General features: G+C 38.1%; 1 protein-coding gene and 1 long non-coding RNA gene across 2 annotated transcripts; one reads left to right on the top strand and one right to left on the bottom strand.

Annotated features, from left to right (window-relative positions):
* Nucleotides 1–447: 447 nt before the first annotated feature.
* LOC148845241 (uncharacterized) lies at nucleotides 448–1,402 on the top strand. The gene is made up of 2 exons (XR_016101988.1): nucleotides 448–1,077; nucleotides 1,175–1,402. It is a non-coding gene; the product is annotated as an uncharacterized LOC148845241 (long non-coding RNA).
* On the bottom strand, nucleotides 1,069–19,597 carry LOC148845240 (protein CLT1, chloroplastic-like). Its single transcript, XM_088953676.1, has 10 exons — nucleotides 18,971–19,597; nucleotides 16,450–16,595; nucleotides 15,186–15,223; nucleotides 14,884–14,999; nucleotides 5,484–5,583; nucleotides 5,355–5,390; nucleotides 5,206–5,256; nucleotides 4,953–5,076; nucleotides 3,882–4,007; nucleotides 1,069–1,399 (listed from the first exon to the last, which is right to left on the bottom strand). The coding sequence occupies exons 1-10, from the start codon at nucleotides 19,459–19,461 to the stop codon at nucleotides 1,218–1,220; spliced, it is 1,410 nt and encodes a 469-aa protein (XP_088809802.1). The 5' UTR covers nucleotides 19,462–19,597; the 3' UTR covers nucleotides 1,069–1,217.
* Between the last annotated feature and the right edge of the window lie 726 nt (nucleotides 19,598–20,323).

Here is a 20,323-nt window from a genome sequence, read left to right as displayed (position 1 = left end):
ATATGAAGAATAATAAAGCCAACGACCTAACAATGGTCCCAAATGTTCGTCTCAAACTCCACAAAACCAACTACAAGCCCTAAACCCTACACATTTGCATAACTAAATTGTCTTCTTTTAAATTGATCAGACCAACCCTTTTGAATCTAGTTACCCTTCAGATTAGAAGGCCTAAATTATATATAACGCACTCCCCATTAATCCAAACCTAATTGACAAAAACTTTCAAATTATGGTCGGGTGAATCTTGTTGGGCGAATCGGGTCAATGGCCTCCTCAACGGTCAACAGTAGCCTAGGATGGGTTAAGACTTAAGAGGGGTTAAGTCTTAAGTTCTTAATACCGGTTTATTTAAAAGGTCTTAATTAATCACAAGTTTTTATAATAATCTGAGTCGCTTTCCACTTGTATCGCCCCCGATATATGTAGACACTGCATTACTATGACGTATCATATTCATACATTCACTCACGTTCATAAGCAAATTATGCACCCACCAAACCTCAGTTGTGGTTTTCGCTTTCTTCATCAATTCCTTCCGGGCTTCGTTGGTTCTTTTAATATCGATCTCCAGTTCACAGTACGGAGGGAGGAGATCTGACAGACAGGGACGGGTCTGTCTAAAGCCACAGAGACGAGCTTATATAAGGCCAGATGATGATCGTTCAGGGCTCATGAAGTCGACTTCTGAGACAGCGAGAGTGGTGGAGACGCGTTCTTTGTTGGAGTTGATGGTTAGGTACTTCAGTGCTACATCCATTCTGATCCTCCTCGTGCTCACCGCTTCACTCCTGGTTTTGCCGTTGGTGCTGCCGCCGCTGCCTCCGCCGCCGTTGATGCTCCTCCTCGTCCCCGTCCTCATTATGTTCCTCCTCATGTTCCTCGCCTTGTTCCCCTCTGACGCCTCCAACATCGTCATGTCTTCTGTCTGATCTTCCCCCTCCCCCCATCAACCCAGATCACAGCACTCTTCTTTCCCTCCCCCCTGCCCCTTTTTTTTTGAAACAAAAAACTAAAAACAAATATCAGACCAGGGAGGCCAATGGAAGAACCTTGAACGTTTCCATGGACGCTTCTGTAAGATTACTATTATTATCATTATCTTCTTATTAAATTAACTATTTTTATTACAGCAGATAACATTCTTTCTTCTTCTTCTTCACCAATACAACAGAAACGGGGAGAGAAGAGCCGCCGCCGGGTGTCTGTACTGAACATTAGGCTTGATGAGGATGGGCGGTGGTGGTGGTTCGGGGAGTGGGACCCAGGGAAGGCGACCAAGAGTAGATAAGCATGCCAACGACGAGGATGGCGACGCCCAAGACGAAGCCCTGAGGTAACGTCGACGCGACGCCGATGTACGGTAGCGGTAAGGTGAATACGTACACGGAGAGAGGCACTGCACCCACAAGGTCAAAAAACAAGGTCAAGTCAAGCCCCCACGAAACCCAACAGTAAGTGGGATAACACAGAACCATGCATATGCATACATGATACATGCACAAGACAAAGCCACAAATCCACAAACACGCAATAACTTTTCTTCTCAGAGAGAACAAAAACAAAGAGGGTTTGCTTATTCTGATTCGGTGATTCGGTCTGGTTGGTCTGGTCTGGAATGATCTGCTCATGCTGTTGCTCAGTCTCCGTCCAGCAGAGAAGAACAAGAAAGTATGGAAGTAGTACTTGGTACCAAATTCCAAGTAAAAAAACCTTTGTCTGTGTATTATAAGACCAACAGACACAAGCACATTCATCACCGTTGATTATCATCATAACAGTCACATCAATGAGATGATCTCATCTAAGCATTCAGAGAATGAAGATAAGATCTATCATGTTTTTTCTGTTTCTTTCTTTTTTTTTCTTAGAAGTGGCGTGCGTGAGGGAGGAACTTCTTTCGAGTTTTTACTTAAAATGAGATTCCAATTTAACCACGGAGAAGGGTCCCGTCGTCCATACGAAGGCCGAGGGGAAGAAGTTGGTTTCGAAAGAGGCATACAGAGCAATCAACCCAAACAAACTGCCCATGGTTTTGAGCTTTGAGGAAGAAGGGGAAACGTGCGTCACGCACGCTAGAGGAGTGGGCCCCCACCCCCTTAGCATCCCTGTCGATGCCGGGTTAGCAGGGGAAAAAGAGGGTGATGATGATTACATGGGCGCGCTCTCATTCTATTAACCACGAATACCCCACTGCGTTGTACTGTTGGGGTGGGGTGGGGGATATATGTAGAAAAAGTTAGCCCCAATGAATGATGAACACGATAGGGTGCTCGTGGATTCCTTGGTGATAGCTTGCTCAAGGAATCCCTCGCCTCGGGTTTAAAAGAATCCACACCCGCCTTAAAATTAACGGCGTTAATAACGGCCGAGTCAATGACTCATTAACTCACTGGCGCGTCTCTTGTCAAATAGGTAGTAACGTGTGATAAGGGTATTTTAGACATTTCACCCCCGGTCGGCGTGCCGGCCCCAAGCAGGAAGAAGATGAATAATGAATCCAGCCTAAAGTAAAAGGGAAACGACAACGTCTCAGTTCAGTTGTAAAGGAAGGCTGTGGCCCCACCACTGCAGTTGACACGAAAGGTTGAGATATCGATAAGTACCGATGAATCTCGTCTCATCAAAGGGACAAAGACCATTTTACATGTCAGGTGGGACCCAAGCAAAATGGTGGTCCAAAATCTCATTACAGAAGACACCTTTCGAAAGATTACGGGCCTGGTTTTGAGATGATCTCCTGTCAATCTCATCTGAAGCGTGTGTTTAAAGCGAGAGAGACAAGACGAGAAATGTGGGGTCGTCGTTTCGTTGTCTTGGGTTGTGTTCATGTATGTATCGTCACCTCTAATGTTTTGTCCGATCGTAGACCACCGAAGTCCTTGGTCCAGGAGAGGGATCAAATTCAAATCCTCCATTTTCTGGGCCTTGGATCCAGTCCATTGGCTTTATTGATGATGAACAGCCATTGGCTTTGTTGATGATGAACAGGAATCTCAACGACTCAGCCATTGGCTTTGTTGAACATTAAGTCATTGATTACACCATTGGAACCCAAGCCAATGCTATCTTATGAATTCCCATTCTATTTATTGCTGGGGCCTGGGGTATTGTAGCGAATAGGGCTCAAGAAACAGTCATCTGTTTGAAACTCTTTTTTTCATAGAAAACAGTAATTTAAGTCATGTCTTGAAAATTGGGAAGATATGGTTTGGAACAACGCCACATTTGGGTTTTTCTGGAATGGCAGTTTGTTACTGCCCACAGGACATTGATGTTACACTGGATAATGGGTAGAAATGCAAAAAATGTTTTTTGAGCATTGGTATCAAAGAGAAAAAGTAGTTGTTGCTCCAGCAAACATCCTACCCGACAACAATGATTCCAAACAAGAAAAAAAAGGCAACGGTGCTACAACTGCAGCATCGATGCCATACATATTCATAATTTTAGTCTTCCATTTATTAATAAGCAAAGAGTTTGGACCTGCTACCAACACAGTTTCTAATATGATCCATACCCAAACACCTCAAACATGTTTCATACTTGTAATCGATGAACCCGAATCAGATATCCTACAAGCAAAACTCTGCATACACTGGAATCCAACTGCATTTTGAATATATCTACCATATATGTATGTTAAATTCATGGAGAGCTATTCCGTGCAGTAGAACTCAAATGCCGGTGCTTTTACAATGTGTGCAAGGTTTTTGTTTGTAAGAGATCCCATCACATAATTGATAGGGTTGTATTTTTGAGATGGCAATCATGTTTGAGATGTGTGGCTATAGATCAAGTTGGAAGCTGGGTTAGTAGTGAGTAGTGCTGGTGGCGGATTCAAGCATAAAAAGAAGACAGAGTAAGGATTAAGGGAACACCTGAAAAAGTATACGCAAGGCAAGAAACAACAGCTGATGAGATCTTGAGGAGATGCAGCAACGCTATGTTGAAGCTCATGTTGACAATAACAAAAAGCATTGGTAGCAATGGTGCCCCATCACATCCTGTAATCAAGCCAAAAATCCCAAGCAATCAAATTAGTCGAGTGACGTGGCAGATGATGGAATCACATGAATAAGAATGAACAGTAATTGCATGATCAGAGCATTTTACGTTTCAAATGCTGTCTAAATGCGAAGCACCTATATAGTGGTTCCCACCTAATTTTGTCCCATACAAATGTTCATCCATTTCACACACTATTATTAAAAGTAGAATAATTCATTAGTCATTCTTAGTACAACATGTTTATATTAATATTGACTTGGAAAAACTAGTAAATGGCATCAACTTGGAGGTGGGCACTACGTGAATAGAAAGATTCAGTGATTCATTCTATAGATGGTAATCAACATTTATGAGTTATTCTTTTATATCTTTGTTAGTGGGATGCTATTAGTATATTTCTTAATGAGCCTTTGGCTATATTTCTTCATATTTTAATTGCTGCCGCCCCACTGAGGGAGGGTATTCATGCAATTTTCATCGGATTTGATCTTTAATACGGAAGATAGTGGGGGCTCTCATGAACCCCACGATTGGAGTGTTGTTTCTCTCCACTCCTTTTTTCTTCTCTTTTCCCTCCTTTCTTGCTACAGTTTTCTATCTTCCATTTGTTTTTCTTGCACTGATTCAAGTAGCTTTTTATTGCTGAAATCAATCCACCTATGGTAATGAAAATTGATTCAAGAGACCATAAGCAATATTACGTTCTCAACTTTTGTACTAATTATGTTTTACATCTCGAGTTCTTTCCAGTATATAGCTTATGAATTAACTAATTGACCTCTCAAGTCTCAACTGAGCAACTGCTGATTTAACAGTAATAATTAAATTAGCTAACCTATACGTATTTCATGCTTCTATCTAATGTTAAGATATATAGGAGTAAACTTTAATTACTAAAATAGAAATGGACAAGGTGTATCTATAAATTAGCTACAACATACCACTTGACAAGGAACCAATATTTAGAAAGCAGGCTGCCCCATCCATAAGATAGCTTGGCAGTTGCGGGAATGGAACACCCCAAAACTTTGAAAGAAAAGGTAGCAGAAGACAGATAAACAGTGCCTGAATAGAAAAGAATACGAGAACATTAAGCTTCATCTGGAATATTCTTGTAAAGCCAGTTAATGAAGTTAGCTCAAAATTTTGAAACACCTTAAGAATTTTGAATACAAATCATTGCAGAGTTCTTACTTGGAAGGCAGATCCATAGGAATTTACAACAAAAACATCAATAGAACCTCCCTGAAATTAACACAAATTGGACAAGCTTATATACAAATCATACTAGCTTGAGTATCAATGGATGGAAAACATGGTCAGTGACTACCGGTATAAATTACCTTCAAGTGCTGTGCAGCATCCAAGAAAATTATTTCCTATCAAAAGAAATTGAAAACCATTAGTAAAACTTAGGTTGCACAACTCTGTACATTGGAGACAATATTAAATCCATTCGGGAGGTTGACAACCTTCAATATAGTATCGGCAGCTTGAAACAAATATGAAATAATCATCAGAAGAGTCCAAAAGATACCAGTATCCTTCAGTGAAAGGCCACCACCAGATCCACTGCACAGGACGAATGGTCCAAACAACAATGTCATATAATCGTATCCAGTTATCTACCATGAGAAATTTAAGGGAAACTTTCAATATCCAGCATACAGGACCATTGATGAACTATCAAATTAAATCTTCTGATTGCTTTGCCCAATTGTGTTGCATGGAAGGTTGACATCAAAGTACTGAAAAGAATGACTTGTTTAGTCTACAAGCCAGTCTCTTTCTAAGAAATGGCCATGACACTTTGATGCCTGTGTAACTTTTGTTCCATCATAGAGACACCATAGATTTCCATAAATTTTTGTTTAGCATTTCATATAATGCATAATATAATTAGTCTTGTAATAGCAAAGTCATATCAACAATCTGTGACGGGATCTGCTCCTCACAGATGGGCACCTCACAGACACATCCACCGTGCATTGAGAACATCTCCCATGAATAATAACTAATAAGTACGGGAGATGTTCCCAATGCATGATAGGATGTGCGTGTGAGGCACCTGCGAGACGCAAGGTGTGAGGAGCAGATCCGGTCTCCAACAATCTCCTGTTACTGAACAGTAACAAACTAGCTTTTAGGTTTTAGCCCAAGGTCCATGCACTTCCTAGTATGAATTAGACAAAATGAACTACCTCCAGTTTTACAAACCTCTCATGTTTACAAATCTCATACCCATTCGTAGTTATCATATAAAAATAGGCATGATGGAAGGCTTATTTCTAACTCTACATTGAAAGCAATTCAACACCTATGGTAGTATGAATTAGACAAAATGAACTACCTCCAGTTTTACAAACTTCTCATGTTTACAAATCTCATACCCATTCATAGTTATCATATAAAAATAGGCATGATGGAAGGCTTATTTCTAACTCTATACATTGAAAGCAATTCAACACCTATGGTAGTATGAATTAGACAAAATGAACTACCTCCAGTTTTACAAACTTCTCATGTTTACAAATCTCATACCCATTCGTAGTTATCATATAAAAATAGGCATGATGGAAGGCTTATTTCTAACTCTATACATTGAAAGCAATTCAACACCTATGGTTAAACAGCTTAAATGATTCAAAGGCAGTTTAAACTTTTACATGCTTATTCTTTAAGGTTCTTCCATTCCTCTTCACTGTTCTACTCACATTTCTTGGCCTCCTAACCTCTATGACTTTCCTTCAAGCCATAATTATTTCTTTGATATTTTATCCTCCATAGATATTCCTCGTTCACTTCAGCAAGCCATTAAAAATTCTCATTGGAAAGAAGCCAGGGATGTCGAGATCAAAGTCCTTTATGAAAATGACACTTGGGACCTTGTGCCTACTCCTAGATGATTTTTACACCATCAAGCTGAAATTTGATAGATCTCTATGGCGAGAATGGGCCAAATGGGCCTTAGTATTCTTTATTTCTTTTAGTAGTGTTTAAAAGTTATGTTTCTCAGCTATGGGGCTTATGGGCCTTCTTTTATTTTCTTTAATTATTTCTTTAGTGCTGGCCGCCCTGTGGTGTTTCTGAGCTGTTATGGCTTAGATCTCTCCTTAATGAGATGGGTGTTTCATGTGACGAGCCACTGATGTTGTATTGTGATAACCAAGCTGCTATTAACATTGCTCACAACCCAATTCAGCATAATAGAACTAAGCACATTGAGGTAGACAAACACTTTATACAGGAAAGGGTGGCTTCAGGAGAGGTGTGCCTACCTTTCATTGCATCAGAAGAGCAACTAGCAGATTTTCTAATTAAGGGAGTCCCAAAGGCAAAGCTTCAACATTATGTAAGCAAGCTGGGCATGATTGAAATTTATACTCAGCTTGAGGGGGAGTATAGTGAGAATGGGCCGAATGGGCCCTAGTGTTCTTTATTTCTTTAAAGTAGTGTTTAAAAGTTATGTTTCTTAGTTATGGGCCTTATCGGCCTTCTTTTATTTTCTTTAATTATTTCTTCAGTGATGGACCCCATTAAGGACATCCAAGTAATTGTACTTAGACTTAGAATTATTAATAAAAGTGATGAAAGGGGGCTAGAGAGAGAGGTTTGAATTTTTTTTTTCTCTCTCCCCTTCTTTTTTTCTTCCACAACCTATTGCTAAAACTTCTTTTCTTCTTTCTTGCATTATTTGAATTACTATAGGAGTAATTGTCAACTATCTCCTAATTGAAATAGGCTCGGTTAGTTTCCCAGGGATATAGTCAGGAGTATGGCATTGATTATGAAGAAACCTTTGCCCCAAATTCTAAGATCACCATAGTCTATGTTCTCTTAGCATTGTCTATTGTCTAATCTTAGACCATTTGTTAGTTAGAAGTAAAGAATGCATTTCTTCATGGTCAGATGAAGGAGACAATCTACATGAAGCCTCCTCCTGGATACTGCAACGATTCTTCTTTAGCATGTCCCCAAAAAAATCCCCATATGATTTGAAATAGGTTCCCCGAGCATAGTTTGAATGTTTTCAAGATATTGTAGTTGCTACCAGATATAGCTAGAGTTCCTTTGATCCATAGTTGTCAAGGTCATAGTTTTCAAGGTGCCAAGGCGAGGCTAGGCAACAAGGGGGCGCCTTGTTGCCTAGTTGCCTAGGCGATGGGTTTTTTCAAGTAAAAATATGTACCATAGGGTAGTTCCCTAGGTTCCGTAATCATATTTCCTTGATAATTATCCATAATTTTCATGAGAAAAGTATAAAATTCATGTTAAATTATAGAAAATCGACATATTCCAACATATTCATGAGAGAAGAAGAAAAAAAAAAGAAATTTCAAAAAATATAAGGGATGAACCCCCTATTTCTGTTATAGGAAAAGAAGAAAAGAATAGGTGGAAGAAGAAAATTGGTATATTGTATAGACACACAAAATTCGTAAAGAAAAAGAAGTAAATGTGTTGATTAGACAACATTTTAAGTTCTTCCTTACTTATTGGTTCAGGTTTTGAAACTCTTTCAGGGTTCAATACAGCATTTAGCAATGTTTGTGTTGATTAAACCCTAACAAATAATAAAATAATAAAAAGAAATTAGCATATAAACACACAAAATGAATATTTTAGTTTAAATAAGTCTATTTTAAAATTATAACCTCAAAAAATGTACCCGCCTAGGTGTTGCCTTGACAACTATGGTTAAGGTGTCGCCTAGGCAACTAGGAACCCTTGGTTGGGCGCCTCGCCCAAGTGCCTTGACTTAAAGCAACTAGGCACTTGTCTGGGAAACTAAACACCCACCTAGGCAACAAAAATGACAAGGCGGGTGCCTTATATAATATCATCTATATTGTTGTATCTTATTAATATATATGTTATTACATTTTATTATATGCTACATTGCTATATATATATATACTTTGTTTTAATGTTATACCATTGAAATCTAAAAGATCAAAGGGTGTGAGGAGAGAAAAAGAAAGAAAGAAAGCAAAAAAGAAAGAGCAAAGAAATAAGTATAAAGAGGTTCTTTTTTTTTTCTATTCTCTCTCTAAGTAAATAAAACAAAAATTCCATCCTTGATTTTTATATTTTACTTTCCATCTTGAACATTTGTCATACAAAGTTATTAATTGTTTTAATGTTGTACTATTGAAATTTAAAAGATCAAAGGGTTTTGAGGAGAGAAAAAGAAAGAAAGAAAGCAAAAAAGAAAAAGTAAAGAAGGAATAGAAGTATAAAGAGGTTCTTTTTTTCTATTTTCTCTCTAAGTAAATAAAATATTCCATCCTTGTTTTTTATATTTTACTTTCCATCTTGAAGATTTTTCATATAAAGTTAATAACCTTCTTTAGCTGCTAATTGATATGAAATTTCTCTATTAAATACTTATTATAGTAGTATCATTTTTGAAAATAATGAAATTAATATATGTAAAAGATTTTTATCTTTTAGATGTGATCACTTGCCACATTTTTGGAGGAAACTTAATGTTCTTAATAAAGAGAATTGCTATTTTTTTTATGAATAAGAGAATAGCAATTCTCTTTTTTTTTTTGAAAATAGCAATTCTCAAAAAAAAAAAAAAAGAGAATTGCTATTTTTTCAATTAATATACATGTTGAATGGTATATAAAACTAGGGAACTAGCCAAAAGATAGTTCTTTATATTATAAAATTCTTATCACCTAGGCGACCGCCTAGGTGACAGGATGACTAGGCGCCCCAATGTCGCCCAAAATCACCTGAACACCTTGAAAACTATGCTTTGACCACTCTCTTTGTTAGGCAACAACCTTAGGGTATTACCATTCTTCTGTTGCATGCTGATGACATGTTGTTGACTGGGTATGATGATGAAGATATTCATGAGTTGAAGTCCTTACTCCATAATTACTTCCAAATGAAGGACCTGGGCCCTTTCACTGATTTCTTGGGTCTGGAAGTTTATCACAATGTATCGAGGGTATTTTGTTTGTCAATAGAAATATGCCTTTGACGGCTTGACCTCATCAAACTTGCTGGCATTACTGATGAGAAACATGTTGATGTTCCAGAGGTCTATCAACATGTTTCTCATCAGTAAGGCTAGCAAGTTTTATGAGGTCAAAGGCATATTTCTACTAACAAAAAATACCCCTGATCATTGCAATAAAGACCCAAGAAGTCAGTGAAAGGGCCCAGGTCCTTCATTGGGAAGGAATTATGGAGTAAGGACTTCAACTCACGAATATCTTCATCATCATACCGAGTTAGATGGGGTCTCCCATCTATCTCACCATGACTCGGCCTAATATTTCACATATAGTTTAGGTTGTTAGTTTGTTTGTTTTTGCTCCTTGCCAATCTCATATGATTGTTGTTCATTGCACCATTTGTTATATTAGAGGGATGAGTTCTTAGGACTGTTCTTCTCCTCCTCTCCCATCAGTTGAGAGCATATGCTGATGTAGATTGGGCTAATTGCGCTGACACTTGCAAGTCCACTTCTGAGTGATGTGTCTTTATAGGTGATTCTCTCATATCCTGGATGTGTAAGAAGCAGTAGACAGTCTCCAAGTCCTCCACTGAAACTAAGTATAGGGATTTCTTCTGTTTACAGTGAGATATTTTTTGTTACAATCTCTCTTTACAAATCTTGACATTCAGCTTCCTACTCTCTATACAAACAATACAAATGCTATGAAGATTGCTTCTAACCCTATCTTCCACAAGAGGACTAAGCACATTGAGGTGGACTATCACTTCATCCGAGATCTTTTCAATGTTGGATCCATATCACTTCCTCATGTGGCCTCCAGTTTATTGATATCTTCACCAAGGTGGCAAGGCCATGACTAGAGCTCGACAACTCTTTCTCATAAGCAAACTAATGCTTATCTCTACACATCAGTTCAAAGGGGAGTGTGGAGATTTTGTGACTTGATGTATTTTATTAGTATAGTCCTTGTTGTACATTATCTTTTTGGTATTCTTTATTTCCTTTTTCTCTTTCAGCCATATATGGGCATTCTTGTAATTGTGAATAGTCTTTAATATAAAAGAGGCTCTTTAGGGTGGGGGTTAACTATTTTTGACACCCCCTAAGTTTGTTCTTGTTCTCTACACTGTTCGGCCAAGAGACCCCATGACTTGGAGTAGTTTCTTTCCATTCTTCTTTAGGAACTCTTTACACCCCCATGACTTGGAGTAGTTTCTTTCCATTCTTCTATTCTCTCATCTTCTTTCTTCCTCCTCTCTATTGCTAAAGCTTCCTTCATCTTCAATCCTTTTTATAGCTAGGGTGTAAACAGGTCAGGTTCGGTAGGATTTGCCTAAACCTGAACCTGACCCGACCCAACTAAATGAAGATAGGCTACCAAACCCACCTGTCCCGCCTCATGTATAGTATACCAATATCCAATTGATGTTATATATACTAATATCTTCAAGGCTGCAATGTCAACAGCTCAACCGACCTGACCTGAAACCCAATTAAGAACAGCCCAACCCTAACCCAATAGGGTCGGGTCAGTGCAGGTTTACCACCTAACCCGACCCACTGACATCCCTATTTATAGCATCATATTTAGACAATTTTTATTGCTGAAATCAATCAAGTGTCTGGATAGTTTAGTAAAGTTATAAAGGAATTTGGAATGAAGTAGTTTATGTTAACCATTTTGTTTTCAATTTGAAACTACCTTAAGAAGAACTCTACTGGTGATTTATGTTAATATATTGTTGTTGCATGTAGTGAGGTTGAAAAGTATTATAAAAAAGTTTAAACAATTTTATAGGAACACTTTCAAACCAAAGATCTTGGAAAGTTGAGATATTTCTTGGGCATTAAAATAGAAAGCTCAAGGAATGGCATCGATTTTTTGTTAAGACATTCCTAATGGGACTCAAACTCTGAGTTAAAGTGTTGATCAAGGTGAATTATTTGATGATCCAGGAAAGTATAGGACATTGGTTAGTAAACTAAACTATTTGATGATTACTCACCCAGATATTTCATTTGCAATTGCTGTTGTAAGTCAGTTTATGTACAATCCTTGGGTTCCACAATGGGATGTATTGATTAGTAGTTGAAAGATATAAAGATGCTAATTGGTTGGTTCCATGTTTGACAAGAATTCTACTATTGAGTATTGCATATTTCTACTATTGGGTATTCCTTGTCAGATACTATTTAGTTATATTCTGACTACCAAGGTGCTGCCCATATTGCATCAAATTCAGTTTTTCATCAAAGAACCAGAGCATAAGGTTGATTGCCGGTTTATGAGAGAAAATGCATGGAGTCATGTCTACAGCTTCTGTGAAGTTTATTTACAAGGGTATGTTGGGTAAGGTGGACTAAGTTTGTAATAAGCAGGGGTCACACACTATCCAAGAAGAGACTGCCAAGCATCCTCATTAAAACCACTTCCATTTGAGAGTGTTTTTTCTCAAAAATTCTAGCATTTCTCTCCATCTAAACCAACTAAATAACAGCCAATAAAACTATACGCTAGAGTGCTTTACCCTGTTCTTAAGTTGTTGATATGACACCACCTCAAGCTTTTTCTGGACATACTGCAGGAAACACCATTATAAAGGGCAGCCCAGTGCATAAGGCTCCCGCCAATGCAGGGTCTGGGGAGGGACAGATGTACGCGGCCCTACCCCTGCACATACAGATAGGCTGTTTCCAAGATTTGAACCCTAGTCACCAGAGCAACCCAGCCTTACCCCCATTGCAGGAAACACCATTGCACTCCCAAAATCTCAAAGAAATGAACCAAGACAAGAAAGATCAACTTGCAATGAACAAACAAATGGCTACTAGATTCATCTACTTCTTAAGGTCCTGGACATTCATACCTATGGCAAGCAGCTTATCTTTAGTTAAACTCTTTCCAGAGGCACCAATCTACACCATTCATGCAATTCTGAAATAGACTTTAGTATCCCATATTTAGCACCAAGGAGTTCTATTCTTTCCTTGAAGTTGGGATGTGTAGCCTTCTAAAAGGATCATATCATCAAGTTTTCATACTGTCCCAGAACCATAACCTAGAGACACCATAATCAGCTCTTCGCAGGTTGCTTTCTAGCTTCAACTAAGTGCTGCCATATCATCCATTCTCCAGTCATTTAGACTTCTTAGGTCTAAAAATTTTCTCCATGAGGTACCAAGTTACCAACAACATAGCTGTTGAAGATGATCTAGTCAAGGTGCATGAGATAGAGAGAAGAGAGAACTGATGAAAGAAAATCAAATGAGACAGACATGCTAGGATGTCAGTCAGTGGCTATACCTATGTATCCTAACATCAAACTTACAGCAGATGAAGGGGAGCTAGAGGACGATGCAGGGCAGTATAGAAGGCTGGTTGAGAAGCTGAACTATTTGAGTATCACACGTCCCTACATATCATTTGCAGTTAGTGTAATAGTCAGCTCATGGACTCACCCAAGGTGTTTAATTTGGATGCCGTATATAGAATACTAAGGAACTTGAAAGGTTCCCAGGCCTTTGAGTGATTTATTAAGATCATGGTCACTTAACTATATCAGAATATACAGATGCAGACTAGTTGGCTCACCCACAGACCATGGATCTACCACAGGTTATTGTACGTTTCTGGGTGGCAACTTCATCACATGGAAGAGCTACAAACCACTCTCCCAATAGCAGTCATTTCTTAGGCTTCTTTATTGTCAGATATGGAAAAGGAGGGAAAGAGATTCAAGTGGGTGGCACAAGCCATGGAAGTTAAGCTACAGTGGGTGAAAATAAGTGCCAACTCTTTTGCTGATGTTTCAGCAAAACAAGGGGTGGGTAAAAATTAACTTCTCTGGGCTTTGTTGTAAACTTGAGTACTTTCTAAGGGGAGAGATAGGAGAGTTTCTCTCTCCCCTTCGTTCTTCTGTAACTTTTAATCATTAATCTAATGAAATGGTGCAGTTATTGATCAAAAAAAAAAAAAAGAGGGAAAGAGCTCCTGCAGGGTGTTACTGTCACACCAAGGACAATAACAAAACCGAAATCTAATTCTGCTCCCAATTCCCATCCTGAACCTCACTCTTACAAGTTCAGGTATCTCCCAATGCTTCTCCATACTGCAAATCCAGTAGATTCTTCAGCATCAATACTTTGCAGCCATACTTCTTTTTGAGAAAAGAGAAAGTATGACACATATTGAGATCAAAAAACAAAGTGGGTAGGGAGACACATATTAGTTACAAAAAAAGATGCCTAGCCTCTAAGAAGGGTATTACTTTCCTCCAAAAAATTTCTGGTTCCTGTCCAAATCCCTACTACTACTTTCCTAGTAATGCTATAATATCTTTCCATAGATTACACAAACCTGAGTGATATTCTGTTTTAGGGGAGTATATCTTACTTAACTCTAGCAAGTGAAATTTAAACTCATCCTTCCATTATCCTCATTGTGGTTTCTAAACATGATCTCTTGCTAAGGTAAAGCTGTCAATAGATCAGCTCATGATCCCAATCTGATCTGGTCAATGTATGCAGTTAATAAATCCAAAAGCAATGTTTTTTGAATATTATATTTTGATAAAAGGGTATCTTCAATTGATTTTATTAAGGATTTATAATTCCTTAATAAAATCCAATTAGTCAAAATTGAATTTGATATGAATATATGGTGGAACAAATTCCAATCTTTGTATATCACATCTAAATATAACCTGTTTAAATCCCTACTCCTAGGCTTCAAAATCAATAGAGTGTGTAAGGTGAAAGCTTGAACTAATCTGACTACCCATTACACTGCCAACAAACGAAACTAACAAAGATAAAAACAAAACAAAATTCAACAGTGACAAAGCAACAATGGTTTAATAAGCTTCACTGAACAATTACATTAAATTAATTACCTTGCAACAGTTATTATTACGCCAACAGCCACAAGAAAGCATCCAAGTATTTGGTTCATTCTATATTGCTTCCGAAGGAAAATGACTGACAAGAGAATCTGCCAAACAAGTGCAGACTGCAAAGTAAAATGTAAATAAATTTAGGCATTGCAAGGAATAGTAAAAACAGTACAGCAAGAGAGCAAAATTAATTTTCCAGGAAAAGGAAAAGGAAACACAAGAATAGAAAAATATTCCAATAAAGTGGCTATCTAGTTTCCAATACATTGTTTCCATAAAAGAGATCAAATGAAACTCCTCACCTGAGACAAAATTGGAATTGATGCCCCAGAAAGAACAGCTGCCAAAGAAAAGGGAACATATAAGGTTGTGCTTTTGTAATTGACACGTATATGGTACATGGAATAATGTTTGTGAGAAATGCAACTAAATGTGAAGATCAAACTGAAAACTCTCACAAAAAGGAAATGGTTGTTCTGAATTAGAGGTGCATAAATCCCAATTCCCAAATACATCTGGCACTAAGTTATGTAATGCATGCATAACTACCTCAGATAGCTAAACATAATAAATGGATAAGCCCACACAAGTTTTTGCAAAAAAAGCTTCCAGATATGGAACAGCCTGAAGCATGCAGCAGAAAATAACAATACAATAGATAAATCATGAGGTTAAATTTTGGGTCTGAAGACACGTCTCATATATGGATCTGGTACCCCATAAAAATGCTGTCTTGAGTATAAGGATCCCCCATCAGATGGGTCCTACCTACAAGTTCAGCTGGCTCAAACATTAACATGCTCAGAAGACAACCATCTTACCTTTTGGGAAAAGTTTTCCTTATAGTTAAAAAGCAACTCTAATGCCCAAAACAAATGGTTAAGAATCATTTGACATGTTTGGCTTAGCCATTTTTTTGATAGGATGTGGGTCAAAATTCTTGAAACATGGAGCAGGTGGCAATCATGGGAGCTCCACACCCATCTGCAGGTCCTGTGTCCCCAAAATCAAGACTCTCCCAAATCAGAAAAGAACGAAAATTGGAAATTTAGATCTCCTCATAAGTAGTGCTACATGGATTTAAATACAATGGTGACATGTTTAAGAAATATCTATTCAGAAAAAAAAAAGAAAAAAAGAAAAGGACTTTGCATGCCAAATTATCTATTCAACAATCATATAGAAAGAAAATGGTATTGCCAAAATATATGAGAAATATAACATAATTGACTTAAGAAGAACTAAAACACAAACAACCTCCTTCCCTCCCCCCAACAAATATCAAACACTTATTGGATGGTTTTCAACATAAATGAGTTAAGGTAATATTCCATTCAACTAAGATGCAAAAATTCCATCATTAACACTACAAATTTGAAAGCATTCCAGCATAATAATGAAATGTGTCAAACCACTCAGCAACTAACAAAAAAGATATCCTTAATACATTGGCCTAGAAGAAAGCCGCACATTCAACAATCAAATAGTCTCTAGCATCAGGAGGAAAAGAGGCTGATGGCATAAATGCAAAGGACAGAGATCAACAAAGACTAAAGTGTGATTTACCTGCAGCTGCCATTCCAGTAGCTGCAGCAAGAGCCTCTAAGAGACCAACAAAAAGAAAGGAAGTTTTCGGCAAGGAGAGCATCTCATCCGTAACAATGCCAGCATTATAGCGGAAACGCAAGATAGAAAAGTACACCAGTACATATCTGGAAGAAGAAAATATGTAAGCCAAACAGATACACTACCTGAAGAGTAAACGTAGTAGGTTAATACTAAACAATTTTGACTTCCAATTCACCAATTAACAGAATAATATGAATGACATTACAGTAATATATGTATTGTATATAAAATTTATAGTATATGGCGTGTATTAAAATATGTGCAAGAATATACTAAAAAGGGCAGCCCAGTGAAATAACATAATATATATTAACAAGTAAATTAATTATTGATAGTGATTTAAAGGTGGTGATTGGATGGTTGCTGAATAGAGAACTAGCCCTATGGCATTGCAGAAATGGACTCAAACAGTTTAAGTGGCTAACCTGGACAATGCAAGTCCAAATCCTATGGGCAAAATGGTGAACTAATAATATGGCTGATGTTCTAGCCAAACAAGGGGTAGATTCTTTTTTTTTTTTGGGGGGGGGGGGTAAAAAAACTTGAAATTGCATTTTTTTATATATTTTTACAAATAAAAAATTTAATACATAATTAAAAAATATAAAATAATACATGTGTTACATATAGAACTAGGGGAACTAGGGTTGTAACCGGATCAGACTCAAATTGGATTTAGCAAAATCCGCATCCAACCCAACTACTAAAAACCTGCATCCGAATCCGACCCGAAAATCAGTATTAGTTTTTTTCATTTATTATTAGTAGTATTATTATTGTTTAATTATTTTAATTATTACTAATGTTTTTAAATTTTTTTAATCAATATTAATTTTTAGTTTTTTTATTTTTTTATAATATCAAAAAGATTTTTTTTAATTTTTATCACATGTTAAATTAATTCATACTGTTGATTTGCATTTTACTTAAAAACACCAAAAAAATTTTACTTTTGATCAATGACCTAGATCACCTCACATTGTGTATATGAGATGCATGGAATCAAAATACAAGGTGTGGCCTGAACGACACAACACTTTGTAAAACACCTATAGATAGGTGTGGTGTGGTTTAGGCTACCAAGTTTTGACCACAGTAAAGAACACATATTCTGCTATGGTGTGAACCACACCACACCTATGGTGTAATTGAAAACACACCACCTAATTTCTCAACCACACTATGGAACAACCCTTAGTAAGTTGTTTTGGGATGGAACCAATTATTTAAAAGGTTAGTGTTTTAGGAGTGATCATAGATTCATTGACCAGGCCAGCCGGCCAGACCTACAACATGATCTATGCAAGCCCAGGACCGGGCCCAATCCACACACCAAGCCTGGAATGTAGGCCCAGACCCAGCCTAAGCCTGACCCATGTTAATGTGCTCTTGCATCAGGCCCAGCCCGAGTGGACTTGGAGCCCTAGACAACACCTAAACTTCAGCCTGAAAATTTGCGGGTCGGACCAGCCGGGCTAGGAATGATCACTCCTAGCCATTATGTGATTATGTCAATATGTCAATTGAACACGACATGAAACAAAAGGCCAAAAGCAATGCAATAGTGCAAAAGGGTCCCACCAACTCATCAATGTGGAGGACAGACAACAAATGATAGTATTTTGATTTGATCAAAGTAGGGTGCAGAGAGCGCTACAAACCTCGTTTTGGAATTCAATTTATTTACACACATACCCACCAGTATAAAAAATTAAAAAACAAAGAAAACAAGCCAAAGTTTGGGCTAGGCCCTTCTCGTAAAAAAAAAAAGGACCCCAATTCGGTATCCCGTATTTTCTAAATAAAAAAACTCTCTATCCCGTATTGGTGGCCGGACCCACCAAATGGGTCCTACTCCTACCATGGGCGTCAATTTGTTTTCACTTTTTCACCTGTAAATTTGAATAGCATAGCAAAGCTATGATTCTTCCTATAAAGCTTCAAAGCTAATGTACATCAAACCAAATTGTATCTGCAGGATATCTAACTCCATGGGGTCCACATGGCACGGACTACAATGTAAAAATAAAAAATGGACTCTCTACCATGCCAGATCTTTTCCTCGTCAGTCATCACTCGCTCACACAACTACAGTTGGATTAGATGGTGGGACACCACGTGGTTAGTACTAATAAAAATTGTAAAAAATAAAAAATGGACTCTCTACTCTGCCAGATGTTTTCTTCATCAGTCATCACTCGCGCTCACACAACACAACTACAGTTGGATTAGATGGTGGGACACCACGTGGTTACTAATAACCCCACAGGAGCATTCATTCAATAGATCGGACGGGTCCACCTTGACCGAGCAGAACAATCCCTAGCCGTCCATCAACAAAAGGGTCCCACCAAAGCACAAAGTGAAACTGCTCAATAAACTATTATTCTATTACCCAAAAAGAACAGGGTAATTAGAATCATTGTGAATCCTGAGAAGGCAGCAGAAGAAAGCTTACCCGAACGTGGCGAGTTGAGCGAGGAAGAAAGGGTAGTGCCTGAGAGGGATGAGAGCGAGCTTGTACAGAACCCGATTTGCTACTCCAAGAACCACCGTAAGTGCGGCAGCCATCATGACCTCAGCCGTCCGATCGCGACCACGATCACGACAACTGAGCTTCTCTTCCTTTTCCTCCTCCTCCTCCTCCAGCACCTGATTGATCTTCTCCTCCACATCTTCGATGCTCTCCTCATCCAGAGCGTAAGAACACGGCTTCGCATTTCCCCCTCCTTTTCCGTCCGATCGGAACAAAGCCCCACCTCGACCGTGGGATCCGACAACCCATACTACCCTCGCGTGCCACGATCTTAGAGCAATCCTTTGCCGCTGCTGAAATGGAGAGAAGAACAGAGCTTGCTGTGAAGGCGAAACCACGAAGCGACGTCCGGGATTCCGAGATGGAATCAGTCGGTCGGCGGTGAACACCCGGCCACAAGAACAACCAGACATCGCAATTATTACAAACAAATCCAAAAAAAATAAAAGAAGAATAAGGGAGAATGCTCAATGGTAGAGTGGAGAAAAGAGGAGAGGGATTGAGCTATGAGTCGAAAGATCAATGGGGAAATTGGGGGTAGAATCGAGAACAGTGAAACTAATAATGGAAAGAAATGAATGAAAAAGACAAAGAAATAATAATAAATAAATAAATAAATGAGAAATTCTTGGTGGAGCACGAGGAGATGTGAGAGAGAGGACGTCCTACCTTAGCTTTCACTGCACCTTCCGAAAGTGTTTGAAAGGGCTCTCGTGTTTTGGATTCTTATCAGAGGAATTCAGTCTTTTTTGGCCTTTATTTTTATTTATTATATTATGGTTTTATTCAAGTGTCAATGGATGAAGTGTGGAGGTGATGGGTGATTTATAAGACATTGAGAGTTTTGAGACCAGAAATTTGTTTTTATTCTTTTTTTTTAACCAAAGATTCGGAATTCCAAAATGAGGTGGGGTTGACTTGTTTAAGGATGCTGAATTCAATTCGACCACGGTTCTCCACATTTTCATTGGTAAAGGGGAAATGGGTTTGTCTGGACGGACCGAGTAGGTTATCTTTGTTTGATGATCTCGTCGGACGTGTTTGGTATTGTTTTGTGTGTTTATTTGCCACGTAGGCAATTAGAGTTTATTTAATTATGGGGTTGTTTCATTCTGATGCAGTTTACTTAGCGGATGTTTATCACTGCTGCCCTTTATTTTAATAAATGTTTTGTAATTTTCAACGTCAAATAAACAGTTGCATTTTGTTGGGATCATTGAAGATGGTGTTTTCTTAATGTTAACTTTCACACAAACCGATAAAACATTTATTTAG

Source organism: Nelumbo lutea, chromosome 7, assembly GCF_056320005.1.
Source record: "Nelumbo lutea isolate HS-2025 chromosome 7, American lotus-T2T, whole genome shotgun sequence".
NCBI classification, from domain to species: Eukaryota; Viridiplantae; Streptophyta; class Magnoliopsida; order Proteales; family Nelumbonaceae; genus Nelumbo; species Nelumbo lutea.
The sequence above is the reverse complement of the archived record's forward strand: the minus strand, read 5'-3'. Positions and strand labels throughout refer to the sequence as shown.